Source organism: Brachyhypopomus gauderio, chromosome 4, assembly GCF_052324685.1.
Source record: "Brachyhypopomus gauderio isolate BG-103 chromosome 4, BGAUD_0.2, whole genome shotgun sequence".
Lineage (NCBI taxonomy): Eukaryota > Metazoa > Chordata > Actinopteri > Gymnotiformes > Hypopomidae > Brachyhypopomus > Brachyhypopomus gauderio.
Genome location: NC_135214.1, coordinates 11398680 through 11410673, shown reverse-complemented (window position 1 = coordinate 11410673; position 11994 = coordinate 11398680). Strand labels below are relative to the sequence as shown.

The 11994-nt window shown below is 46.4% G+C and overlaps 1 protein-coding gene across 1 annotated transcript in view; it reads right to left on the bottom strand.

Moving 5' to 3' along the window:
• The window catches only part of itprid2 (ITPR interacting domain containing 2), a 32141-nt gene extending 20147 nt beyond the window's left edge, over nucleotides 1–11994 (bottom strand). Inside the window, 3 exon segments of the mRNA XM_077002183.1 lie at nucleotides 2532–2574; nucleotides 2849–3049; nucleotides 11837–11994. Coding sequence (XP_076858298.1) covers nucleotides 2532–2574; nucleotides 2849–3011 — 206 coding nt within the window. The 5' untranslated portion in view covers nucleotides 3012–3049; nucleotides 11837–11994.

Below are 11994 nucleotides of genomic sequence, written 5' to 3'. Positions count from 1 at the left end.
TAAAAAACCGTGTGGCATTTGCCAAGGCCCACAGCCTGCTAAACGGATGGACGCTGGAAAAGTGGCAAATACTGCAGGAGAACTACTGGAGCCCGTATGGATCCAAGATTCACCCAGAAAACAGTCAAGTTTGGTGGTGGAAAGATCATGGTCTGGAGTTACATTCAGTATGGGAGTGTTTCACATTTGCAAGGTGAAAGGCAATATCAATAGCCTAAAACAGGGGTACTCAACTAAATTTGTCCGCAGTCCAATTTTGGCAGACCTCAACGTAAGTTGTTTGGGGGGGGGGGGGGTGGCGAACGTAAGTTGTTGAGCGGGGGTGGCAAACGTAACACTCGTGATGGAGTGTTTTTTCAATAGCCCTGAAATAAATGGTTTTTTTTTGGTCCATATCCAGTTAATCAGGAATGAGATTTGATCCGGACAGGACTGCGTTCGGGTCCGGATCCGGACCGCGGTCCGCCAGTTGAGTACGCCTGGCCTAAAATATCAAAAAGTATTAACTACATCTTACATTCCCAATCATAAAAGGGGTCAAATTTTGCAGCAGGATGGTGCTCCATCTCATACATCCATCTCTACATCAAAGTTCCTCAAGGCAAAGAAGATCAAGGTGCTCCACGACTGGCCAGCCCAGTCACCAGACATGAACATCATTGAACATGTTTGGGGTAAGATGAAATAGGAAGCTTGGAAGACAAAACCAAAGAATTTTGATGAACTCTGGGAGGCATGCAAGACTGCATTCTTTGCTATTCCTGATGACTTCAATTAATGACATCAATAATGACATCAATAAATTGTATGAATCATTGTTGAACCGCGATTCTTCAAGCTCGTGGAAATCACACAAAATATTAAATATGGCTCTAATAGCACCACAACGTCATTCACCAGTGTTATGAAGCATATATTTGTATACGAAGTGAATTATTTGTTTGATTTTCACCTTCCTTTCTGTGGGCGACAAAACTTTTGTCTTGCCAAAATCTGACCTTTCTGTGTTCATTAAATGATCAATATTTCTGCAGTAAAGCAAATTTATTTTCGTAAATTAAATCTCATTTGGGAGGGTTTCAGCTTTCATATGGGTCATTTCTAAAACCAATCGATGAATTTAAAGTCAGGTTATAAGCTTTTGTTTCCACAACATGGATAAGTGACAGAACTTATGTCAGGGACTGTATAACACACTATAGGACACTCATTACCTTACTAGACAACACCCTATGGGACCCCCTAGGACACACATTGCCTTACTACTACACACTATAGGACACACATTGCCTTACGATACAACACCCTCTTGGACACACTTGCACACAAATGCAAACACATGCAACTGTTAGCACTCAAACCTAATGAACAATGCTCAGAAACAAACATTTCAAACCACATCTTAATGTAATAAAGCAGGAAAGTGTACAAGATTTTCATTTAAGCTGAAGGACTTCATGACCACCTTGTCCCAACCTACTGACAGTCACACGCAGTCCCACACGCAGACACCCCCCCCCCCCCCATATAAACACACTTACAGAACTCTGTCCCTGGGCACCACCGTCATTCGGAGACACCCGTGTCCTCCAGTACCGTGAGAAAACAGGCGGACGGGCTTGCGTGATCTTACTCCACGTTACGCAATGATTCCCACACCCCTGGATATCGAGCAAACTCCAACCGGCCGACCGTCCGCTGTTGGAGCAGCAGGCGTCTGTCGAGCCGGCGCCGATCACGCACACACTGGCAGACTATGCCACAGGAGGACAGGAATGCTTTATTGCCCCGGTGCGGGGCAGCGGTGCACAACCACCTGCCCCCGCTGCTCGCCTTCTCTTGCCACATTTGCCCAGATCACATGACACAAAGGGAACGGTGTGCTACTCCAAAAATTTGACTAAACAATCATATCCAGAATTGTTGGAAAACCACAAGAGAGGACAAACAGAGAGGTGTGAGTGCGTGTGATCGGCACATGACCCGAGAGTTGACAAACACTTTGAGCCTGTGAGCTGTTTGTTCTACGTTGTGCAACACGTCAACTTTCTGCGTCTCTACAGGACCTGAAACAGGTGGTTACTTTCAGCCAGTCAGAGCGTTTCTGACAACCAGAAATGTAGAAAGACAAGGGTGTGCAAAAGACCAAGACTTCATATTCATCCCAGTACTGTCTCAGGGTAAACAGGGCCTCTACAAACCTATATATCTTTTCTCACACACACACACACACACATACACACACACACACACACACACACACCTCTGTGTACTTCTGTGGGACAGGATGAAAGAGTTACTTGGCTGAACAGGAAATATCCGCTAGAACTGTTAACACTGTAAAGCCATTCACATCTCGGTCTGAAATGTACTGCACGCCACATTGCTCAGAAAGAGAGCGAGTCTCTGTTGAAAACGTGTCATGCTTCTGTAAATCAGTGTGAAGCGGTCCAGTCACACCATCGCCACGGCGCCAGCTGACATCACTCGCATTTCAATGTGCCAAGTTGCGTAATCACTCGGGCTCTTACCTGCAGCCAGTGAACCAGTTTACGATTTTGTTTGTTATAGGTCCTAAAAAGACAACAAGAAAGAAAGACGTGTTAAAAAAAAAAAAAAAACAAACATTTGCACAGAGATCTGAAGCTGTTCTCACTGTAGCAAGAAAACAACTCCGAAAATGCAAACAAGTCCCTAAACAACCAATCAAACGTCTGCCACTGTGTTGAAATACTAGCAGCAATCCCCCCTGCAGGCCAGAGTGATCTCCAGCGCTGGTCCAGGGTTTGGAGGGTTGAAAGGCTCCTCCTCTGCTCAGGCGGAAGGGTGTGCGGGAGGGGGCAGGTACCTGCGTCAGCGGCTGGGCTCGACTTGCCGTCCTCGGGCGGCGGGGCCGGCGGGGCCTGGTCCTCCTGCCAGGAGTCCCGGCTCTTGGCCCATGCCATCCGCTTCCAGCTGGCGGAGGTCAAGTTGGGCTCGCCGTGGGACGGGGACACCTTACACTCCTCCATGCTTGGTCCGTGCACTAGAGTGGGGCACTGCGCACCTGCTGATGGAGAGAGGGACAGAGAGTTGGGAAGACGGAGATCACATGACCCTGGCCGACACGTGTCCCTGCAGTGGGATGTAGATGACGGCCCGGAGCCGCTTCTCTTCTGACCACCATGACATCCCGCTACGGGACATGAACAGGACACGCATTTTAATTAAACCAATCCTCAAATGTCCACAGACGACCAGCACTATGTCTGGCTCTCCAGTCAGGACAGGTGAAAAAACACATTTGAAAGAGGACAGTCAGAAATGACAGAAACCATCAGCAGGAAACCAGACAAGCTGCCATACCAAGAGCATAAGACACCGATACACTCCCGGCAGATCAAGGTTCTCAAAAACAACCAGACAGAGAGGAAGAGAAAGGCATGCAGACAAACAGGGACGGAGAGATGGATGGATGGAGGGAGAACTAGAACAAGCAGAGCAGGAAACGTCTGTTTAGCTCACAGATTACAAACTGGTGCCGAGTCATTTCCTGTTGTTGGATCAGTACTTCAAGGCCTGGAGTGGTCAAGTGGGACAGATTTATCAGCACTCAGTCGCATCTCCGCAGGCGCTCTCTCACACACACACACACACACACACACACACACACACACACACACACACACACACACACGCGCACACACACACGCTATTAATAGGCTGCGTCTATTTTCGGCACGATTTTCATAACTGAGCAGAAACATCCACACACATGGCAGACAGAGGAGGCTGTGGCCACCCAGCGTTCCAGCAGGAGTGAACCAGGAACGCTGGGTGAGCACAAGACCACAGCAGCTGAGTAGGAGATGAAGAGAAGATGGAAATACAGTGTAGGAATAGAACAGATGCAGTGAAGATGCAAATACAGTGTAGCACTAGAACAGATGCAGTGAAGATGCAAATACAGTGGCAGGAAATGCAGTGTGGACTACAAGATGTGGCAAAGCAGTGAATTGGCCAGCAGGGCAGGTGTAAACGGAGCAGTCAGCTGAGCGTGTGTTTGTGCAGCAAACAAAAAAATGCGGCTTTGTTTCCATGACTCTTATCTGTGGAAGGTGCTCAGGGTGATTAGCATCACACTTTTGCAGAGTCACCATGTCCTGATACGCAGGAAACCGCAAAAACAGAGCACTTGGAAAAATGAAAAATGGCCCAGTGTGGTGAGCAGGGCCTTGGAGGGAGTCTGAGGGAGCTCTGAGGGAGCTCTGAGGGAGCTCTGAGGGAGCTCTGAGGGAGCTCTGAGGGAGCTCTGAGGGAGCTCTGATGGAGCTCTGACCTACTTCCAGAGACCTGCATGCCTGCACTACAGCTCCAGCTGATTAATGTTTAGCTCAGGTTAACAGACGGTCACTTCCGTATCTTGTTCCTTAAATATGAAGGTTCCTTTCTCCACCCCCGTCACTCTTGTTTTGCGTCACTGCACCAAGGCCCTAGTCATACTACATTGACATTCCCAGCTGTTATCAGACGCTCTCAGCCTGAATGACTTACAAACATTTAACAATGTTGTAAAAAAGTTGCACACAAAATAAGTAGAAGGACAGACTAACCAAGGGTGCATGAATTTATGGTGAAATCATTTAATGAGCAAAGTCTCATTAGACCTCACAAAGAGGTTGTGATAATTGAAGATAAATATTCTCCATCCGGGACAGCCGCTGCTGGGCCTGCGTGCTCAGTCAGAGACATGACTGCCCGACACACTTCCGCACATTCGAGTGTTCGTGCTGAAACAGAACTCGACACAACAGCAGATGGAAAACATTTTAACAGCTCGCACTGCAAAACACTGTGTTGCGTCTAAATATTTCAGAAGCCTGACATAAGAGTTTGTCCTGCACACCGTCAGCGTGAACACACTGCAGCACACACCCATGACCCGACTAAACGTGACCCACTCCCACCGGCACATTTAGGAGCTCATCCATCGTCATGCTAAAAGAGAGAGAGACACGGAGAGACAGAGAGAGACAGAGACAGAGAGTGACAGACACACACACACACATTTGCGTGTAGAACCTGAGGTACAGCCTTTTAGTGCAAACACACAAGAGGCCCTCATGTCCTCACGTGTGTTCACCATACTAGTCACCACGGCAGCCGGACGTACACGCTCGGTGAAAGGTTACACATGCGGGGGAGTTTGGCGCACCAACATGAGATATTAGGTACGCTGGCCGACCAGCAGATATGAACGCACACACGTAACAGCAGGAGATCAGTTACATGACGTAGTCAGAACACAGGCACCCAACACCCTTACAGTCGTGGTTCTTCCTCCAATACACACGCTCCACTCTCCTCTTCTCCGTTACGCTCCCGCTCCCTTTCACTTTGTGACGTGAAGGATCTGATATTGTTTCAGATTCCAAGGCAATTCAATCACTCTCTCAAACACAAAGGCACACACTCACGCACTAACTCACACCCACCCCCACACGCACAAATGTGCATATACAGCAAACATGCGTGCTCACAAACTCTCACACAAATCTTCAGAGCCAAAATCATTAAACACAGAGTCCATTAAGATGAAAAGACCCACATGTTGAGAGTAATGCAGCACACAAAGGCGGCACTACGAGCCTTGGGCCGGTCCAACAGCACCAATCACGTGACACTCACAAACGTGTCAACGCATACACACTGGGCAGACGAGACTCGGAGCGTGAGACCACACCATCACCACTATCTGCCAACACCCCAAGCTCTACTGTGATTTTACTCACACAGTCTTGGGTTATCAGTGGCATCCAGCCGGTTCTGAAACATACCATGAGCTCCTTGTGGTGCCCTAGGAGAGCAGGAAAGCAGCACAGGAGGACATGAAGTGGGGAGAGAGTGACAAACGTCTGTACGTCTGCCCCCCCCCCCCCCCCCCCCCCCCCCCCCACACACACACACACACACACACACACACACACACCTCGCGCCTCCAGATGTGCCAGCTCCAGTCAGTAATAAACACAGCCCCTAGTTTAGCCTAAACCAATCACGAAAGATCTGTTCTGGCACCAATCTCATATGTAGAAAGAACACATGACCCACAGGTCTCGGTCTCACACAGTCTCTCACACACACACACAACATGCACACAAACACCTAATTTCTATAGAAATAAGGATAAAACTATTTTCTGCATCTTACGGCAGGGTTAACAGGCCAGTGGTTATGAGTGTCCACACTCCACACCTAAAAAGCACAGCAACATTCTCGACGATGTCAATAACTCCGGGGCTACAACACAACTAGAAGTATTTAATATAATAGAAATACATGCATATAACAAACACTCATGATATCACAAAACGTCCTAATTCAAGATTAACTTCATAGTGCCATTTCTTTTATTGCCTAGATACTAAACCAAACACATAACATACAAATGTTATTTACCTAAAAGAATCTTAACCAGCTTTGATATGTTATCTAGTTAACAAGCTGAAAGGTTGCTACGGCAGCAGAAGCCTTTCCAAGCCTAACAAGATAAGACCGATCAAATTCAGACTTGAAGCCCTTCCTGCAGCAGAACCACGATTCCCAGAGCGCAGCCACCCTAAATGACCTTTAACCCTGGCATCATAAGAGACCTGAACGACTTCGCCCATCAGCTGACATGGCATACTGACGCACAGTCCTCCATTGTGTTATTGTTAAAGGCAGCGTGTTTGGGTGCTCGGGAACGTAGGAGTGAAAGAGAAGGTCTCTTCCTGTCTCCCTCCCGCCAGTCCCTCAGGGCTCAATTATGGGGCCTTTTCAGAATCCCAGAGCACTAAAAATAGCACTTATGGGTTTTTTTTTATTATGATTATGATGACTATCAATGCTAAACAATGCAGCATGTTTGCAACAGCAAGAAAAACACTTGGATTATAGAAAGAAGCACCTGCTCCTTCTCAGGCCACACCTACAAAGGAAATGACATTGTACGGCTGAAAAAGTGAGGGAAATTCACATACAGGATTTGCAGAATTTGTCTGTAGAAGAAGGCAGACTCTTCTACAGCTAAGCAAGAACGCAGGAGTCAAGCCACATGGTGAAGTCCTCAAACGTCCCGTCACTTAGGAGACCATTAAGGACTCTACCAGCGGGATGCTCTCTCCATGGCTGGAGCCAGATGTCTGTTTGGGAGCTGTGACACGGTGCTTACACTAAAGGCACTCTAGGTAATGCGTTGGATCCCACCATTTCCTTCGCCTTTTCCGTTTCTATTCAGGAAGAAAGAGGCACTTAAAAAAAAAAACACAAGAAAAAAAGAAAAAGGCACTTGAACAAGAATAAATCCAGACAGTTTCAGAGCCCAGGCTGTCCAGAACAACGGGAGAGGGGGGGAAGGGGGTTAGAGCTGGGGAGGAAGTCTTCACTGGGTTTGAGTTGGCTCAGAGTGCCAAAGGTTCTTCACCTTCATTCTTTTGATTTTACATGTGGACAGTTTCACCAAACCCCATAAAAATGTCAACTTGCTCCAGAGGGTCAGTTCACCAGAGGTGAGAACCAGAACGAACTCATCATTCTGTTATTGAAACACTAGAGCAGAACAGACCATCCAAGGCCCAGATCAGTAAATCAAAGCTCTGGAGAACCCAGCCGCCAGGCATGTGTATTAAAACAGAAGGCAAACGCACACAAGTAAAGGGGCACCTGAAAGGTCCCGAGGTCCTGAGAAACTGGCACTCTGACGTTCTCTCTTTTAGTCACCCCAAAGTGAAGCCTGTAGCTTCTCACCTTGTGCTTTGGCTGGGTGGCTCACTTTGCATTCAGTGCACATTACTGCTCCGAGAACAGAGTCTGGGCATGCAGCAGAGGAAGCAATCGTGCGCACACACACACACACACACACACACGCACCATTAAGAGTTTTACAAGCTATGAATTGAGCCGATATTGAGCATCTGAACTGTGCAGAAGAGTCCACAGAAAAAAAGGATGATGTGTGCTCAGCACCCCAAGAGAGTAATGCCTCAGTTCTCAAACGAGAGGGACTCATCTCACACACCGGGGCAGCACTTCAGCGAGGAAGCCCAGGTCGGGCGTGTCCTCTCCACACCATGGACGTGTGCTGGTAGAAGAATGCAAAGTAACTGCATTGTTTTTGTTTGAAGACCACGAGAGGCAAGAGCAGCAAGATTGAAGCAGGAATGATGAACCACATTTAGACTTGGAAACAACATTGTGCGTGTGTGTGTGGGAACATGCAGTTATACAGAGTTCAGTCTGTGTGTTTATTTGTACCAAGCTCTGTACGCACGACTGTGTGTGTGTGTGTGTGTGTGTGTGTGTGTGTGTGTGTGCTGAGCTATGTGCGTGTGTGCACATGCACATGGTGTGCCTCTTTGGACCCAGAGCACAGCAGTTTGGTCAGCAGCAGGTGTTCCTCACAGGGTTCTGCACAGTCATTATAGTAACACAGTTTAATCATTAGCCCAACAAGGTCATCATCGCCTGGAGCGTCAGCCTGCTGCAATGCATTCTGGGGGAAAAAACCCATCCGGCACAGGCAGGGTGCGAACATGGCAGCAGGACTGAGGGTAACACACACACACACATGCGCACGCACGCTTTGGTCCATTCTGTTCACAGCTAAAGTATCAAATGCTCAAAGCAATGTGGGGCTTGACTGGACAAACAGACGTGGACACAGCATGCCTTGGTGATAAGCAAAGCTGTGCTTTGATCAATGTGTTTCTCATAGAACAACAACACACACACACACACACACACACACACACACCCATGTGATGAATATCAATAATAGAAAGCTCAGAGGGAAGTCCCAGGAATGTGACCACGAAAACACATGCAGGAGAATCCACAGGACCCAACCTGCAAAAGCACTTTTGGAATCACCAGGCAGCAGCACCTCCCAAGGTCCCAGAGTTCCTGAGGGTTCTGCTTCAGCCTAGACCAGAATCTGGACTGCAGCATCTACATTCTGAACTCAAACTGCTCATCACCACCAGCCTGAAACATGTGAAGAATCTGAAGACTACACAGACTGCTCTATCTCTGTGGCTTCTCTTAGGTGCCGTGGGGTAATTTCTCAAACAGAAGTTCCCCACGGCACACGTCCAAATGCAGATGCTAAGAGCAGATATGTTTATTTTGTTGCTGCCTTTCACTTCCAGGTTGATTAGTCACATTCCCAAACTGAAAACTCCACCATCTCTACCTGGTGTAATCCATCACTGAGCACTGTGGACACCAGAGCAAATGTTCTCAATGTGGAACAGACTGGACACTCGCAAATCTCAAAATACTCGCAAACCCAAGACACGCACAGACCTTCACGTCCATTTTGTTTCTTGGCTAGAAAAGAAAACAAGGCCTCTTTTACAAGTCTTTCACATGCCAAAAGTCATGTTGGGAACATTTTTGATTGGTCAAATGTAGTAAGTAAATTGAACAATTTTAGCGACTGAACAATAAAGCAGTTTAGGGGCATACATTTCACTTTAATATCACACTGTATTTAACCCAGGCATCTAGCTCCTCTATAGTTTGCTTCAAACAGCACAAATGACGGAAGTTACTAGCAAAAAAGGAAAACCAATCTGTTAATGAGAAACTGTATATCTGGCAACCTTTTATTCTAATTTGTATTTATTAATTGTTTTTTTTTACCTACTAAAAGCCTCTAATCTTATTTCCATCAAGGACTACAGTTAAAGAAGCTCCAGACAGAGATGATGCAAAAACAGCTGCATTCCAAGATGCTTTATTATTGCTCAAGTTACAGCCACAGTCAACTTCCTCAGAGAGAGACACAGAGAGAGACGAGCTGTGCTAGCTCTTTTGGGCCAGCTAAATGCAGATGCCATGCAGGCTCCTTGCCAACCTCACTTCCTGTGGACAGGGTCACCACAACTCACTTCCTGCTATGGTAACACACACTGCCCTGAAACTCAGACTATAGACTCTCCTGTAACTGAACGGCCATGATCAGAAGCATCAGTCATCCATGTTGTACTTCCCCAGTGTGGTCACTTAAACTCCTAAAAGATCTTCCCTTTCTTCAGAAATTACTTGAGGTTTTTAATCATCAATGTCCACATGAATACATCTTATTTCAGCTGTTGACACTTATTCTCACACTCACTTTTACCATCGAAGCTGTAATGTAGCAAATCATATACCCCAGATCCAACCACATTGGTGAAACACACGTTCACACACTCACTCACGGACAGTAAATTTAGGACACATACATTTGTACCAGTCATTGCACAGTTTAGAAATGCTCAACCACTCAAACGACTAGACATTTTAGTCCCGTCAGTTTTGACAGGACTGCTTTTTACATTTCATCAATTTTTTTAGAGGACAACATAAAACCATAAATGCTCTGTAGAGTGAAAGTTAAACAACCAGTTTATTATTCCTTTGTGCATAGTGATCAAACACACAAGGCAACAGGTAATAAAGCCCAATTTCCGGCTCCATTGCACGAACACCACACATGCCTCACGATGTCGCCTGAAGCCCCACCCTTATACTATAGGTGTAAACTACAGATTATAGGTGTAAACTACAGATTTGGCCTCTGAATGCTACTGAGATCCATTACACCGACTGTCACATGCAGGAGCAAATGTACAATGAATTACAATTAGTAAAATGAGGAATCTATTGTTTCCAAAATAAGTGTACTTAAAATAACCCTGAACGATTAACTTCTTTTCAGGCTTTGTGAAGTACTTTTTAGGAACTGGTGAGCAATCTTAGTCTGCAATAGGAATGACACCGTGCCACTGATGTAAGGCAGAGGGGTGAATCCCAACACCTGTGTCCATGCAAACGCCCCGGGCAGGGTGGGGCGGTCAGACTCCAGGTGAAGCACTGGAGAGGAGCTGGAAATAAAACAGACCTATACCAGATTACCAGGACAGCTGGGGAAAGGGCAGAATAAGTGGTGCGCTGCTTCAAGCCCGCTGACTGCAACACTTTCACAACCTATTTTGTTGTTTACCCACAAGAATAATTGTGAAAAAATTCTCTACCATTATGTTATTCCTAATGCTGGATAACTTTACCGCCAGGTCTGAATTATTCCCGTATGTCACGTTTAGGTTCAGACTATCGGATATTAGAGGAAAACTCCAACTGCGGAATTAGAAAAGAATTCCAGATATGGTCCGTATACTCATTTCCTGTAAATCGTCAAAGGTTTGCTTGTTCCTTGACCAAAAAAAGTTAAAACCACCATAGCATCTCCATATAGTTGAGCTTTTTACGAAGTGTTACACCACTACTTAATTGCACTTCACACACTTGCTGGATGGATCATGTTCTCATGCACTACAGGTCTGTGGGAATAAGAGTTTGACTAAGTGCGCGTTACCATCAGCCACAGTCATGTCATCCATTAGACTATTTCACACCCAGAAACATCTAAACGTCGGATTATCTCTGAGCTTGCGCCAAATCGGAAATCTGCTCAACAGATCGGGCCAAACTATTCTTGTGTTCGCAAACCCGCTTGGTTCCGTGGGCTGAGAGAGCTGCAGTGGGACTACTGGGAAACAAAACATGATAGTGGCATCACAGAACATGCTAGACAGAAACTTAGACATGTACTTTTGTTTAACATGTAGGGAACGGCAGTCCAGGGCAAAACAAACCAGTCCAGAATACCTGAAAGCGTGATCAGAAAGGAATGATATTCAAATAATGAGCCCATAATAACCTCCTACCTAACCGCAAGAACACAAAAAATCCCATTTATTACCCAGATTTACAAAGACAATGGAGGAAAAGTCTATTGTTCAGGGGTAACAAACCGAAACGGCTATCTTACCATTTTACGCAGGACTTGGTGTTTGTAAAGCGCGTAGATACCGTGTCCGAGATACGCAGTAGCATCTGCCAAACTTTCCCAAAGTTGGTGAACTGGCCTGCAGGGCTTCCTCTTCCGGAAAACGCGCACGTGACTCTAGGATGAGTCTGTCGCGCGAG